Source organism: Brachyistius frenatus, unplaced genomic scaffold (genome assembly GCF_029030835.1).
Source record: "Brachyistius frenatus isolate BFR_SWC_R1_liver_20210118 unplaced genomic scaffold, ASM2903083v1 Contig_557, whole genome shotgun sequence".
In the NCBI taxonomy this organism is placed as follows: domain Eukaryota; kingdom Metazoa; phylum Chordata; class Actinopteri; family Embiotocidae; genus Brachyistius; species Brachyistius frenatus.
In genome coordinates this window covers 1-17,611 of record NW_027211156.1, presented here as the reverse complement: position 1 = coordinate 17,611, position 17,611 = coordinate 1, and the positions used below count along the sequence as shown (strand labels likewise).

The following is a 17,611-nucleotide window of genomic DNA, read 5'->3' as shown; positions in this document are numbered from 1 at the left end:
GTGAGGATGTATCTCAGTGAGGATGTATCTCAGTGATGATGTATCTCAGTGAGGATGTATCTCTGAGGATGTATCTCATTGAGGATGTATCTCATTGAGGATGTATCTCAGTGAGGATGTATCTCATTGATGATTTATCTCATTGAGGATGTATCTCATTGAGGATGTATCTCAGTGAGGATGTATCTCTGAGGATGTATCTCATTGATAATGTATCTCATTGAGGATGAATCTTAGTGAGGATGTATCTCTGAGGATGTATCTCAGTGATAATGTATCTCATTGAGGATATATCTCAGTGAGGATGTATCTCAGTGAGGATGTATCTCATTGAGGATGTATCTCATATGATGTCTCATTGAGGATGTATCTCAGTGATGATGTATCTCAGTGAGGATGTATCTCAGTGAGGATGTATCTCTGAGGATGTATCTCATTGATAATGTATCTCATTGAGGATATATCTCAGTGATGATGTATCTCAGTGAGGATGTATCTCATTGAGGATGTATCTCAGTGAGGATGTATCTCAGTGAGGATGTATCTCATTGATGATGTATCTCATTGAGGATGTATCTCAGTGAGGATGTATCTCATTGATGATGTATCTCATTGAGGATGAATCTCAGTGAGGATGTATCTCAGTGATAATGTATCTCATTGAGGATGTATCTCAGTGAGGATGTTTCTCAGTGATGATGTATCTCATTGAGGATGAATCTCAGTGAGGATGTATCTCAGTGAGGATGTATCTCATTGATAATTTATCTCATTGAGGATGAATCTCAGTGAGGATGTATCTCAGTGAGGATGTATCTCAGTGAGGATGTATCTCAGTGAAGATGTATCTCATTGACGATGTATCTCATTGATGATGTATCTCAGTGAGGATGTATCTCAGTGATGATGTATCTCAGTGAGGATGTATCTCATTGAGGATGTATCTCATTGAGGATGTATCTCATTGATGATGTATCTCATTGAGGATGTATCTCAGTGAGGATGTATCTCTGAGGATGTATCTCAGTGAGGATGTATCTCATTGAGGATGTATCTCAGTGATGTATCTCATTGAGGATGTATCTCAGTGAGGATGTATCTCTGTGGATGTATCTCAGTGATGTATCTCATTGAGGATGTATCTCAGTGAGGATGTATCTCAGTGATAATGTATCTCATTGATGATTTATCTCATTAAGGATGTATCTCTGAGGATGTATCTCAGTGAGGATGTATCTCATTGATGATGTATCTCAGTGAGGATGTATCTCAGTGATGATGTATCTCAGTGATGATGTATCTCAGTGAGGATGTATCTCAGTGATGATGTATCTCATTGAGGATGTATCTCAGTGATAATGTATCTCAGTGAGGATGTATCTCATTGATGATTTATCTCATTGAGGATGTATCTCAATGATAATGTATCTCAGTGAGGATGTATCTCATTGATGATTTATCTCATTGAGGATGTATCTCAGTATTGATGTATCTCATTGAGAATGTATCTCTGAGGATGTATCCCATTGAGGATGTATCTTAAACATCATCAGGACCACAGTATTTAAAAATACATCCGGACCGTATTTAAACATCAGGACAAGTATTTAAACATCAGGACCTTATTTAAACATCAGGACCTTATTTAAACATCCGGACAGTATTTAAACATCCGGACAGTATTTAAACATCAGGACAGTATTTAAACATCAGGACCTTATTTAAACATCCAGGACCTTATTTAAACATCCGGACATCTGGACATATTTAAACATCCGGACCGTATTTAAACGTCTGGACAGTATTTAAACATCAGGACAGTAAACAGTCCGACAGTAAACATCTGGCTAGTAAACATCTGGACAGTATTTAAACATCAGGACCATATTTAAACATCCGGACAGTATTTAAACATCAGGACAGTATTTAAACATCAGGACCGTATTTAAACATCCGGACCTTATTTAAACATCCGGACCGTATTTAAACATCCGGACCGTATTTAAACATCAGGACCTTATTTAAACATCCGGACCTTATTTAAACATCCGGACAGTATTTAAACATCAGGACCTTATTTAAACATCCGGACCGTATTTAAACATCCGGACCGTATTTAAACATCAGTATTTAAACATCCGGACCGTATTTAAACATCAGGACAGTATTTAAACATCAGGACAGTATTTAAACATCAGGACCGTATTTAAACATCCGGACAGTATTTAAACATCCTGACCGTATTTAAACATCAGGACCTTATTTAAACATCCGGACAGTATTTAAACATCATCCACAGACCGTATTTAAACATCAGGACCTTATTTAAACATCCGGACAGTATTTAAACATCCTGACCGGACCTTATTTAAACATCCGGACAGTATTTAAACATCAGGACCTTATTTAAACATCCGGACCGTATTTAAACATCCGGACCTTATTTAAACATCCTGACCGTATTTAAACATCAGGACCTTATTTAAACATCCGGACAGTATTTAAACATCAGGACCTTATTTAAACATCCGGACAGTATTTAAACATCAGGACCTTATTTAAACATCCGGACAGTATTTAAACATCAGGACCTTATTTAAACATCCGGACCGTATTTAAACATCAGCACAGTATTTAAACATCCGGACCGTATTTAAACATCAGCACAGTATTTAAATATCAGGACAGTATTTAAACATCCGGACAGTATTTAAACATCAGGACCTTATTTAAACATCAGGACCTTATTTAAACATCCGGACAGTATTTAAACATCAGGACCTTATTTAAACATCAGGACAGTATTTAAACATCAGGACCTTATTTAAACATCCGGACCTTATTTAAACATCCGGACCTTATTTAAACATCAGGACCTTATTTAAACATCCGGACCTTATTTAAACATCCGGACATTATTTAAACATCCGGACCGTATTTAAACATCAGGACAGTATTTAAACATCCGGACCGTATTTAAACATCCGGACAGTTTTTAAACATCCGGACAGTTTTTAAACATCAGGACCTTATTTAAACATCCGGACCTTATTTAAACATCAGGACCTTATTTAAACATCAGGACCTTATTTAAACATCCGGACCTTATTTAAACATCAGGACCTTATTTAAACATCCGGACCGTATTTAAACATCAGCACAGTATTTAAACATCCGGACCGTATTTAAACATCAGCACAGTATTTAAATATCAGGACAGTATTTAAATTTCAGTACCGTATTTAAACATCAGCACAGTATTTAAATATCAGGACAGTATTTAAACATCCGGACAGTATTTAAACATCAGCACAGTATTTAAACATCCAGACAGTATTTAAACATCAGCACAGTATTTAAACATCCGGACCGTATTTAAACATCAGCACAGTATTTAAATATCAGGACAGTATTTAAACATCCGGACAGTATTTAAACATCAGCACAGTATTTAAACATCCGGACCATATTTAAACATCAGCACAGTATTTAAATATCAGGACAGTATTTAAACATCCGGACCGTATTTAAACATCAGCACAGTATTTAAATATCAGCACAGTATTTAAACATCTGGACAGTATTTAAACATCCGGACAGTATTTAAACATCAGGACCGTATTTAAACATCCGTACAGTATTTAAACATCCGGACAGTTTTTAAACATCTGGACCGTATTTAAACATCCGGACCGTATTTAAACATCCGGACCTTATTTAAACATCAGGACTTTATTTAAACATCAGGACAGTATTTAAATATCAGGACAGTATTTAAACATCCGGACAGTATTTAAACATCAGCACAGTATTTAAATATCAGGACAGTATTTAAACATCCGGACATTTTTTTAAACATCCGGACCGTATTTAAACATCCGGACAGTATTTAAACATCAGCACAGTATTTAAATATCAGGACAGTATTTAAACATCCGGACAGTATTGAAACATCTGGATAGTAAACATCTGGATAGTATTTAAACATATGGACAGTAAAGATCTGGACAATATTCAAACATCTGGACAGTAAACATCTGGATATTATTGAAACATCTGGATATTATTGAAACATCTGGACAGTAAACATCTGGATAGTATTTGAACATATGGACAGTAAACATCTGGACAATATTCAAACACCTGGACAGTAAACATCTGGATAGTATTTAAACATATGCAGTAAACATCTGGACAATATTCAAACATCTGGACAGTAAACATCTGGATATTATTGAAACATCTGGACAGTATTTAAACATCTGATTTTACATCTGCGCCTGCACCGCTACTATACAGAGTTCCACAGGGTTCTGTCCTTGGACCGTTACTATTCACTATCTACTGTACATGCTACCTATCGGTCATATAATAAAAAACACAATATCAATTACCATTTCTACGCTGATGAAACACAATTATATTTCTCCTTTGACAATAATCACACTAACCAACTAAGCAACCTCCACATGTGCATTGCAGAAATAAAAAACTGGATGGCATCAAACTTTCTACAGTTAAATTCAGAGAAATCAGAAATTATCATCATAGTCAGACTCATCCCAAAGTTATATTTCCTCCCATCTCAGCTAACGTATATTCCTCCTGCAGAAACCCTTGCTGTAATCTTTTGACAACCATCTCAACTTCAAGCAGCACATCAACTCTGATGTCCGATCAGGTCTTTTTCAACTCAGGAAAATCTCAAAAATCATTTCTATCCCCTAATAACCCAGAATCAGTAATTCATGCTTTCATCTCATCCGGTTTAGATTATTGCAACGCTCTGTCCTCCTGCCTCACACAATTTAACATAAACAAACTTCAACTCATTCAAAATGCAGCAGCCAGATTCAGAACCAGGTTCAACAGTAGGGAGCGCGTTACACCTTTTTTTTTTAAAAACACTTCATTGGTTCCCTGTCCATTTTAGAATAGATTTTAACATTTTAAAGATCACTTATAAGGCTTGCAGGGGTCTGGCTCTTGAATATATAGCGACCCTCCTGTCCCCCTACAAGCTGACATGCAACCTGAGATCCTCTAGTAGGTCGTTCCTGACCGAACCCCGAACTAAACACAAAACTAAAGGTGACCAGGCGTTTTCTGTTCCGGCCCCTCAGCTATGGAACGACCTGCCAGAGGAGATCGTTTTCACAACCATTTTGATGCAACGAAAGACCCGAGTACAGCACAAAAAAACACATTATTTTAGACTTGCCTTTCGTTGACTGCATTTTATTTTATTGATTGACTGTTGGTCTGTTTTTTGTGTTTTACTTCTGTTGCATTTTATCATTATATTTTATACTGTTGCTTTTTGTGTTTTAAATGTAAAGCACTTTGTAACTTGTTTTTAAAAAGCGCTATAGAAATATAGTTATTATTATTATTATTAGCAGTATTATCTGGGTAGTATTTAAACATCTGGACAGTATTTAATTGAACAACACAGGAGTCTCGGGTATTATTGACAGTGTTTTGTTGTGTTGTCCTCTGTGTCGAGATGTGGACGACATCTACGAGGACATCCAGAGACCTGAGGACCGCTCCAACAGCTGGAGCTCCAGTGAGTTTGAGAGTTACGATGATGTGTTTGACGGTGAAGGAGGTCCTCCGGCCAGCAGCATCAAGGTGACTCCTTCAGACTCTCTTTACTGGGAGTGACATCATCTTGTGCTGGTTGGTTTATGTTTCTGATTCATTTCATCATCATGTTAAAGAGGGTTTCGTCATTTTAATCCCACAGTAGAAATGATGAACACATGCAGGATGTCTGCTCATCATTCTCATTTTTAGTTCCACATTTCAGTTTCTGTTTCAGGAATTATTTTCCAGTTGTCGTGTAGTTTTGTTTCCTCCCGTCTCCACTTCTTGTCGCTCAGCTAATAATAGATGTTAATAATATATATAGTATATATTTAATCATGTCTAATAACAGAACCAGCTGTGGAAACATTCATATGTTAAAAAGTTCAGATTAAACTAAAACAGTAGAATCTAAAAGATGAACTGAAACCTTCTGCAGAGTTTAACTGTCTGTGAGGTCATCATCACACCACCTGGACAGGTGAACAATCTTTACTGCTGCAACATAAACCCTCTGTGGGTGGAGACAAACATCTGGAAGGGAATAACAACTGCTGGTTTCAGTGGGAGTGAAACCGCTGTGAGAAAAGAGGAAGTGGATTATATGTGATTCTCTTTGTCCTGTCAGCAGTTTGTCTTCTGCTTCTGTCCTCTGGACTCTCCGCTCAGCTTCATGTTCTTAAAGTGACGGCGTGTCGTTCAGCTTCAGTGTGGAGATGTTCTGCTGATGATGATGATGATGAATGAGGAGGTGTCTCCATGTGGAGGACCAGTCGGATGTTTAATGAGGTGTTTGAATGAGTCCTCTGAGGTCTGAGGGAGGAGAAGAATCTGCAGCGTGTGAAGCAGCTGACGTCTCAGTGGTGAGTTTATAATACAGTTAAACTGAGATGTTAAAAGTTCACGTGGCTGTGAATCTTCAGACTTGTTGGTCCACAGAGTTCAAAGGTCAGCAGGTCGTCTCATTTCTGAGCAGACTGTCATCTGATGGTTCTGGCAGGTTGTTTTCCAGCTTGTCTGTTGTTGATTTTCAGTTTGAGGTCGCGCACACATGCTTTAGGATTCGGTTTGAATTCATGTGAGACCTTGTGGTGTTTATGAGTTATTGAATATAATGAGCACCAATTTATTTGAGCCAGGTTTAATATTATTGATCTATAAGTTGTGAGACTTGGTGTCGGGCTGGAACGGAGAGCAGCACCGTGATGACCTCGGTAGGAGAACATCTCTGAAGTCACCACGGAGCTGAAGCTGCAGCAGAGGAACGGCGGCAGATTTTGGGTCAAATTTCTGGGGAACAAAATCTTCAACACGCTGCTCACAGGACATTGATGTGTGTGTCTAATGTGCTGTGAGCAGCGTGTTATAATGTTGTCATGGCGACACAGTTCAGGTGGTCCAGTGAGTGTTCCCCTCAGAAGGTTCCAGTAGAACTCGGTGTCGACAGTCTGACTCTGAAAACCCAGCTGGTGTCTCCTGACCTGACGCTCCTTCTTCGGTCTTGGACAGTGAAGCTCCGCCCCTCTTGAAACGTGATGTCATCAGAACACGTCGCCCGGATCGTCGCTTCATCGTCGTAGACTTTCTGAACATTTCAAGAGTCTCTGTTGACTGTTTACAGAGTGTGTTAGTGCCAACAGGAGCAGTCTCTGCTAAGTCTGTTCCTCTGTCTCCAGATGTGTGAACTCTGTTGTTGCGTCCAGCTGTGTCCAGATGTTGGCGGGCTGAAGCAGCGCTGTGCGGTGACCAGGACCGATCTGGCCGTCCGTCTCACGGCTCCTCACGTCTCCCACATCAGACAGAGCTGTGACACCAAGGTTCTGAAGCTCCCTGTTTCTCCGCTGGTTCTGATGACCCGATCTGATCAACATTAATGACCCAAATGTTTTTTTTTCTTAGTTTACATCTGTAATTTTAATACTTTTCATTTTCCAGGTGCAGCAGCTGATGAAAGCAGCGAGGAACGGAACCAAGGACGGGTTCGAAAAAACCAAGTTAGCGATGATGCGCAGGGTTTCCTTCCTGCAGAGGAAAGAGTCCACAGGTACGGAGAACTGGTTCTGAACATCACCCCACCCCCAGTCGAAGCTTGAACATAGAAACTAAAATATATGTAGAACGATTCCTCACATGTAACCTCCCTTCATACGTGTTCTCCAGATGAGTTGACACAATGTTTAGATGTGATGTAACAGAAGTGGAACCTCATGAACACGGATGTGTTGGTTCTACAGGTGAGAACAAGGATGACGCAGGTTACCTGGACGTGTCGGTGTGTGAGCTGAAACATCCTCCACCCATGCTCCGCCCCCCGCCGGACGGCCTCAGCAGCCAGCAGGTGAGGAGTCGGAGGACGTGTCCTCCTCATCATACATGTAGACGTGTCCTCCTCATCATACATGTCGACGTGTTCTCCTCATCATACATGTAGACGTGTTCTCCTCACTGGTAACAGTCTGCAGTGTGGTAAGTGTTGAACCTGTTCTTCCTGTGCTGGTTGACTCCGCCCCCTTCAGGTGGTCAGACGTCTCATCCTCAGTTCCATCGTGCAGAGTGAGAGCAGCTACCTGGACTCTCTGAAAAGAATCCTCCAGGTGAGTCACACCTATCCTTTAAAGAACCATCTAAAGAACATTTAAGGAACGTTTAAAAAACATTTAAAGAATGTTTAAAGAACTGTTTAAAGAACCATCTAAGGAACATTTAAGGAATGTTTAAGGAATGTTTAAAGAACATTTAAAGACCCATCTAAAGAACATTTGAAGAACGTTTAAAGAACCGTTTGAAGAACATTTTAAAGAACCGTCTAAAGAACATTTAAAGAACCATCTAAAGAACCATCTAAAGAACCATTTAAAGAACGTTTGAAGAACCGTTTAAAGAACGTTTAAAGAATTTTTTAAGAACGTTTGAAGAATGTTTGAAGAACCGTTTAAAGAACGTTTAAAGAACGTTTGAAGAACCGTTTAAAGAACGTTTAAAGAAGGTGTGACTGCCCCCTGCCTGTCCCCGCCCTGTCCCCTTCCTGTCCCCTTCTTTCCCATCCTGCCCCCTTCCTGTCCCCATCTTGTCCCCATCCTGTCCCCATCTTGTCCCCGTCCTGTCCTATTCCCTTCCCCATCCTGTTCTCTTCCTGTCCCCGTCTCTCAGGAGTACCAGAGGCCTCTCCTGGAGCCGCAGACGTCCATCCTCACCCAGAAGAAGGTGCGTCAGATCTTCTACCGTCTGCCGGAGATCCATCAGTGTCATTCCATGTTCCAGATCGCGCTGGCGTCCCGCGTGTCCGAGTGGGACATCAGCGAGAAGATCGGAGATGTGTTCGTGGCCTCGGTCAGTCCTCACATGTTCACCTCCGTATCTGTTGAAGATTCCTCTGAGTCCTGCAGAGACCTGCTGCAGTTTGTCCAGCACAGCCTGTCTCAGGTCACCCTGATGGTGTCATAGTAATGATGTCATAGTGATGTCATCCTCCAGCGGTCCATTATAAACTGCTTCATGTTCAAAATTCTGCAGGAAAACAAACAGCTCATCTGATGTAGAGTTTTCACTTTACTTTTTAAAGTGCATCAGAGGAGCAGAAATCCTTTTACATGATTCATATGATGAGTTTAACCCTTTAAATCCTGTTTCCTCGTATTTCCTGTCACTAACTTTAAGGCTGAAATAATCTTCCTGCTCTTTCACACTTCAGTTGTTTAGAAAGACCCCATGTTCAGTTTTTAGACGTTAACAGTGCTCCTCTCATTTTCATGTTAAATCAGTGTGCATGAAGACAAACAGCTGACTGGTCTCCATAGTGATGGTGTCCCTCCTCTTCCCCCCAGTTCTCTAAGTCCATGGTTCTGGACGTGTACAGCGACTACATCAACAACTTCAGCAGCGCCATGGCTCTCATCAAAAAGGCCTGCATGTCTAAACCTGCCTTCCTGGACTTCCTGAAGGTGACACATCTGTTATACTCACAGCTCGTCCTCCAGCTGTCGGCCCGGTTCTGACCCGTCTCTCTCTCTGTCTTTCAGAAGAAGCAGGCGTCCAGTCCCGACAGAATCACTCTGTACGGCCTGATGGTGAAACCCATTCAACGGTTCCCTCAGTTCATCCTGCTGCTGCAGGTGAGTGACTGATGGACAGGTGGCGCTCTCACATCAGAGTTTCATCATTATCTAAGGTCTTCATTAAACCAGTCAAACAACATTCTGCATGTGTTGAACTGAACTGAATGTTTTGTGTTGAACTGAATGTAAATTGTTTAGTAGTCGGTGGTTGATCGTTCTGAAACTCAGTTCCTCCATTCGTATGTTTGGTTTCACTTCAAACACTGAATTGTTTAAAGGAAACTTGATGTTGGATTTTCCTACAAGAGGAAGTGAAAGGCAGTTCCTTCTGGGTCTGCTGCAGTGCATTGTGGGGCCTTGATGGTAGTGGTTTTAAATAGTGTCCTTCACAAGGAGGTTTTACTGTGTATTTATTCTGTAATTCTTCCATCCTTAAAAGGTACAGAAGATATAAAAAAGGAAATGATGATCTACCAATCAGCTCACTGAGCTAAACACTCTACAAAATCACGACTGTTTTCTGTCCTGGCTCCTAAATGGTCGAATGAGCTCCCCAACGACATCAGGACAGCAGAAACTCTGAACATCTTCCACCACAAACTAAAAACACTCCTCTTCCTCCTTTACCTTGAATAGTAGAACTTTAGTATCTTAAAATAGAACTTACTGATAGAACTTTGTAGTTTGTCTTTCTGGAAGAAATTATATTTTCTTGATTCTTGTTGTTCTGGTTTTGTACCCTCATGGTTGAAATGTACTTATTGTAAGTCTTTGGATAGAAGCGTCAGATAAATGAAATGTAATGTAATGATGAGTTGAACTGTGGAAGATAAAGATATGAAGGGCTGATGCTGTACTTTCACAGGAGTAAGTGTGATGGTCCCTCTTTGCTCCCTCCACCAGGACATGTTGAAGAACACTCCCAGGGCCCACAGCGACCGGCTGCCTCTGCAGCTGGCTCTCACCGAGCTCGAGACTCTGGCTGAGAAACTGAATGAGCAGAAGCGTGTGGCGGATCAGGAGGCTGAGATTCAGCAGCTGGCTCACAGCGTGGGCGACCGCAACCTCAGCAAGGTGAAAACATCATGCAGGGAAGGAAAGTTGCTCGTTAAACCTGCAGCCATCGTTCTGTGGACTCAGACTGGAGAGTGTTATGAGACATAAACCACAAGGCTGCTTTTACTGAACACCATTTACTCCTGATGGAAGGAAAGTTAATGGAGAGTCCTGATTAGAAGAGTTCAGACTCACAGGACATAAACCTGTTTGTGTCTCCAGCTGCTGAACTCGGAGCAGAGGCAGCTGATTCAAAGCGAGCTGCTGATCGAGATGGTTTATGGAGATAAAGGTCAAGTTCTCAAGTCGAAAGAGCGGAAGGTCTTCCTCCTCACCGACACGCTGATCTGTGCCAACGTCAACCTGAAGTAAGTTATTCGTCCTAAACCCTGACCGTACTGTCCTTCTAGTGACAACCAGAAAACCTGATGGTAGAGGGGTAGAGTTCTAGTTCTATAATATGTGGTTCTGTAATGCAGGGTTCTATAATATATGGTTCCTTAATGCGTGGTTCAACAATGCATGGTTCTGTAATAGATGTTTTATAATGCATGGTTCTATAATGCTTGGTTCTGTAATGCATGGTTCTATAATACAGTTCTATAATGCAGGGTTCTATAATAGATGGTTCTATAGTGTGTGGTTCTATAATGCCTGGTTCTGTAATGCAGGGTTCTATAATATGTGATTCTATAATACATGTTGTTGCGATTCTTGGTTCTATGATGCAGGGTTCTATAGCAGATGGTTCTATAATGCCTGGTTCTGTAATGCAGGGTTCTATAATGCATGGTTCTATAATATATGGTTCTGCAATTCTAGGTTCTATAATACACAGTTCTATTATGCCTGGCTCTATAATGCATGATTCTATAATAGATGTTCTATAATGCTTGGTTCTATAATACAGTTCTACAATGCCTGGTTCTATAATACATGGTTCTATGATGTAGGGTTCTATAATTCATGATTCTATAATGCAGGGTTCTGTAATGCAAGGTTCTATGATGTGTAGTTCTATAATTCATGATTCTATAATAGACAGTTCCGTAATTCATGGTTCTATAATGCATGACTCAGCAGTATTTAAACCCAGACCTCCTGCAGACTGGCCGTCATGTTGTAAACGTTGTACCACGTGTATCCACTAGGGGTCCCCCCGACATCAGCAGCCTGGTTCCAGTCGGTCCGAAGTACTCGGTGAAGTGGAGCGCCCCCCTGCTGCAGACCCAGGTGGTGGAGGTGGGACAGGACAGTCTGCAGAGCAAGGACGGAGTCGTCACAGTGAGACGCCACAGCTCCGCCTCCATCAGCACGGGTACACACACACACACACACACACACACACACACACACACACACACACACACACACACACACACACACACACACACACACACACACACTGACATCAGGCCAACAGGAAACATGGAGCTCAAACAGACAATAAATCAGCTGTTCTGATCTGGATGTTTACATCTGGAGGATGTTTACAGTTGGAGGATGTTTACATCTGGAAGATGTTTACAGTTGAGGATGTTTACAGTTGGAGGATGTTTACATCTGGAGGGTGTTTACAGTTGGAGGGCGTTTACATCTGGAGGATTTTTACAGTTGGAGGATGTTTACAGTGGAGGATGTTTACAGTTGGAGGGTGTTTACATCGGGAGGGTGTTTACATCTGGAGGATGTTTACAGTTGGAGGATGTTTACAGTTGGAGGGTGTTTACATCTGGAGGATGTTTCCAGTTGGAGGATGTTTACAGTTGGAGGATGTTTACAGTTGGAGGATGTTTACAGTGGAGGATGTTTACAGTTGGAGGGTGTTTACATCGGGAGGGTGTTTACATCTGGAGGATGTTTACAGTTGGAGGATGTTTACAGTTGGAGGGCGTTTACATCTGGAGGATGTTTACAGTTGGAGGATGTTTACAGTTGGAGGATGTTTACAGTGGAGGATGTTTACAGTTGGAGGGTGTTTACATCGGGAGGGTGTTTACATCTGGAGGATGTTTACAGTTGGAGGATGTTTACAGTGGAGGATGTTTACAGTTGGAGGGTGTTTACATCGGGAGGGTGTTTACATCTGGAGAATGTTTACATCTGGAGGATGTTTACAGTTGGAGGATGTTTACAGTGGAGGATGTTTACAGTTGGAGGGTGTTTACAGTTGGAGGATGTTTCCAGTTGGAGGGTGTTTACATCGGGAGGATGTTTACAGTTGGAGGATGTTTACAGTGGAGGATGTTTACAGTTGGAGGGTGTTTACAGTTGGAGGATGTTTACAGTTGGAGGATGTTTACATCGGTAGGGTGTTTACAGTTGGAGAATGTTTACAGTTGGAGAATGTTTACAGTTGGAGGGTGTTTACATCTGGAGGATGTTTACAGTTGGAGGATGTTTACATATGGAGGGTGTTTACAGTTGGAGGATGTTTACAGTTGGAGAATGTAAACATCTGGATGTGTGTGTTCCAGGGAAGGTGTTCTTTGGTCCGCCCCGACTGTACCAGCAGCTGGAGCAGCTGCAACATGACCTGTGTGTGGTGGAGGAGGTGTCTCTGCTGGTGGGAACGCTGCATGGAGTCTACCAGGTAACACGGATCATCATCAGCCTACTTTACACAGCTGGGATCTGCTCCAATCAGAGAGGAGACTGGAGTCACATGGTGTGACTTCAATAACGATCACATCATGATCATCATTATTCTGATTCAACCTCACCGTTATGTATTTATTGGGTTTGAATTCTGTCGTGTTTTTCTGTCTTCTGTAACTTGTTTTTAAAGATGATGTTTATCTTGAAGATGTTCTCGAGACATATAAATATAAATACAATCATATCATGTCATATTATTGCAACCTTGTTTCCTAAAACCTGGGACGCTGTGTAAAATGTAAATAAAAACAGAATGTGATGATTTACAAATCTTATAAACTCTTATTTAATTAAAAATAGACCAAAGACAACATATCAAATGTTGAAACTGAGAAATGTCATTGTTTTATTAAAAATATCTTCTCATTTTGAACTTGATGGCAGCAACACGTCTCTAAAATGTTTGCGGCGGGATCAACAAAAGATGGAAAAGTCGTGTAAAGATTTAAAAAAAAAAAAACACCTGGTGGAACATCTCTACACTAATGTGGTTACCATGGCAACAGATCAGTAACATGATTGGGTATAAAAGATGATTTCAGAGAGGCAGAGTCTCAGCAGTGAAGATGGGGAGAGGTTCACCACTCTGAAAGACTGTGTTGGAAAATAGTTCAACAATCTAAGAATAATGTTCCTCAACGTAAAACTACAAAGAATTAGTGGATTTCATCGTCTACGGTTCATAATATCATTAAAAGATTCAGAGAATCTTTGTAACTTTGCCTGTCCTCTGTTTTCTTCGTGTCAGAATCTGAACTCCACCGTGTCTCAGGACTGGTGTCTCGCCCTGCAGAGACTCATCCGGCTGAAGGAGGAGGAGATCCAGAACGCCAACAAGTGTCGGCTGCGGATGTCCGTCCCAGGAAAACCTGACAAGTGAGTGTCAGAGGTCCATACGGGCCCCTCAGATCAGGGAGAGGTGGTTCAGCTGAGTCAGCGTGTTTTAATGTGATGATGTCACCACACCTGTCAGGTCTGGGCGTCCAGTCAGCATCATGGTGGTCTTCAACACTCCGAGCCCCCTCAGTAAGATCTCCTGGGTGAACCGGCTGCACCTCACCAAGATGGCTCACAGTGAGTCCAGCTGTGTGTGTGTGTGTGTGTGTGTGTGTGTGTGTGTGTGTGTGTGTGTGTGTGTGTGTGTGTGTGTGTGTGTGTGTGTGTGTGTGTGTGTGTGTGTGTTAGATGATTATTGGACTACACAGAGTTCAGGAACCTTATACTGTTTCATCTTCATGTACTGTTGGAGGTCCATTTGGTTCTGGTCCGATGTGATGTTGGTTCTGTGTGTCCAGGGAAGGAGAACTCTCCAGGGTGGGAATGTGCTGAAGAGGAGGTGAAGGTTAAATCTGTGCTGCGCTGCCCCCTGTTGACCGGCAGACTTCCTGTTTTCTCATCCAGGACAAACACACTGAAGGTCGATGAGTGAATATATAATATATATTATAGAATATATATATATTATAGGAGATAATGATATAGTACAGAATATATATTATTTATTTGTGTGGTTCTGTGTGTGGTTCTGATTAGGTAACTGAAAAATGTGTTTGTGTCGGTCCAGCTGCAGTCAGCTGTTCACAGCCCGTCTCGGTCCAGTCTGCTTGGGTTCTGCAGCGCCAGCACATCTTTACCTCAAGGTTACCTGTGGGTGAGTCAACTCTTTTATTTAATTTTCTTCCTTCCTTCCTTTTGATTGTTTCTGTTTTCTTATTGCCCGTTATTGTTTCTGGTTGCATGTTGGTTTTGGCCCTCCGGTGCCGCTCGATGGTTGAAGCTGGTTCCTCCTCAGAACTTCCTGTCACGTCTGTTTATTCTCATGTAAACATGTGGAAATATAAAAACTATAAATCTAACAGTTAAGAACATGCAGGAGGGTTATTACACCCAAATTGTTAGAGGAGTTATTGAATATGTTGAAGGGTGAGGAGATAATATAAGATATTATATGTATGATATCAGGATAAATGAAATGTACGTAGATTTGAACATGAACCAGAACAGTGCCGACATCAGAGGGTTTTATTATCTGGATCTCGAACGTCACATTTAAACTAAAGATGATAAAATCCCGATATGATTAACAATCACAGATAATAAGTGTCCTGGTCCTCGGCAGGTTGCTGGTGGAGGAGGGAACTCCAACCACGGCCAGGTGGAGATCTTCTCCCTGAACCGAGCCTGTCCTCGGCTGGTGAAGACCGTCCCCCTGAGGGCCCCCGTCCTCTGCTTGGAGCACGTGAAGGAGGCGTGTCCCGGCGCCGAAGAGCAGGAGGTCCCGAGCGTCTGTATGATGGGGAACATCATCTGTGTCGGGTTGCAGGACGGCAGGTCGGTCGCTTCATTCAGGACAACACACTGTCCTCAGTGCGGACAGAAGATGTCCCTCTCAATGCTAAGCTAGGCTAATGTGACTGTCCTCGTGTCCCAGCATCCACGTCCACAGCAGCGTGGACACATCCGTCCAGTGTCTGCTGACCCTGGTGACCCCTGACAGCTTGCCCGTCCTTTGTCTCAGACACTCTCTGTCCTTCCTGTTTGCTGGACTGTCCAATGGGAAAGTAGCTGTGTACCAGAGGAGGACTGGAGGTGAGACCGGTCTGTCCCGCTGAGGACACTGGAGACACAATCATGTTTTCTACTAACACTAGCTGTCCCCTCAGAGAGGCTGTGGGATGAGGACTCCTGCAGGCTGGTGTCTCTGGGCTCTGAGCCCGTCCACTGTCTGCTGACCCTCGAAGACACGGTGTGGGCGAGTTGTTCCAACCAGGTGACCGTCATCCAGGGAGGAAGTCTCCACTCACAGGTAGGAAGTTCATCATCACCTTCATCATCACCTTCATGTAGTCCAGCTGTGTTTGTGTGCGTGTGTGCTTGTATGTGTCCCCAGGGACCTCCACACTAGTTGTGTGTAGTTTGACTGACAGGTGAGTCAGTGGAGGATTCAGTGTTTCCATGAGACCAGACTGAAACTGCTAAGTGGATGAATATGAAGAGAAAATATCTGCTTGAGTCTCAATCTGCTCTGCAGGTTGTTTCGATATCAGAGACCTGCAGCTCGTCATCAGCAGCTTCACTTGTCATATCATTGTTAATATTTCAACCCATCGCTCTCTGCAGGAGCTCCGACCCCCCAAATTCATTGATGAACGTTGCTGAGGCAACAACACAAGTTTTTAGCTTGTTCCTACACGTTCACAGGAGAAATAAACACGTTTAGAGGAAAAATAAACACGTTCACTGGAGAAATAAACACGTTCACTGGAGAAATAAACACGTTTAAAGGAGAAATAAACATGTTTAGAGGAGAAATAAACACGTTCACTGGACAAATAAATGTTTACAGGAGAAATAAACACGTTCACTGGAGAAATAAACACGTTTACAGGAGAAATAAACACGTTCACTGGAGAAATAAACACGTTTACAGGAGAAATAAACACGTTCACTGGAGAAATAAATGTTTACAGGAGAAATAAACACGTTCACTGGATAAATAAACATGTTCACTGGAGAAATAAACACGTTCACTGGAGAAATAAACACGTTTAGAGGAGAAATAAACACGTTCAGAGGAGAAATAAACACGTTTAGAGGAGAAATAAACATGTTCACTGGAGAAATAAACACGTTTACAGGATAAATGAACACGTTTACAGGAGAAATAAACACGTTCACTGGATAAATAAACACGTTTACAGGAGAAATAAACATGTTCACTGGAGAAATAAACACGTTTACAGGAGAAATAAACACGTTCACTGGAGAAATAAACGTTTACAGGAGAAATAAACACGTTTACAGGAGAAATAAACACGTTCACAGGAGAAATAAACACGTTCACTGGAGAAATAAACACGTTTACAGGAGAAATAAACACGTTCACTGGACAAATAAATGTTTACAGGAGAAATAAACACGTTCACTGGAGAAATAAACATGTTCATTGGAGAAATAAACACGTTCACTGGAGAAATAAACACGTTTAGAGGAGAAATAAACACGTTCAGAGGAGAAATAAACACGTTTAGAGGAGAAATAAACATGTTCACTGGAGAAATAAACACGTTTACAGGATAAATGAACACGTTTACAGGAGAAATAAACACGTACACTGGATAAATAAACACGTTTACAGGAGAAATGAACATGTTCACTGGAGAAATAAACACGTTTACAGGAGAAATAAACACGTTCACAGGAGAAATAAACACGTTTAGAGGAGAAATAAACACGTTCACAGTAGAAATAAA

At 41.7% G+C, this 17,611-nt stretch overlaps 1 protein-coding gene across 1 annotated transcript; it reads left to right on the top strand.

Moving 5' to 3' along the window:
* Positions 1–5,455: 5,455 nt before the first annotated feature.
* On the top strand, positions 5,456–16,205 carry LOC138614735 (rho guanine nucleotide exchange factor 10-like protein). The gene is given in 20 exon segments (XM_069688299.1): positions 5,456–5,634; positions 7,293–7,406; positions 7,525–7,633; positions 7,824–7,927; positions 8,106–8,183; positions 8,740–8,919; positions 9,414–9,530; positions 9,609–9,701; positions 10,548–10,718; positions 10,923–11,068; positions 11,852–12,018; positions 13,178–13,293; positions 14,107–14,234; positions 14,332–14,432; positions 14,654–14,775; positions 14,923–15,009; positions 15,478–15,689; positions 15,790–15,947; positions 16,022–16,146; positions 16,149–16,205. Coding segments are annotated over 18 exon segments (2,259 nt in total). The 5' UTR covers positions 5,456–5,634; positions 7,293–7,406; positions 7,525–7,536.
* Positions 16,206–17,611: the final 1,406 nt, after the last annotated feature.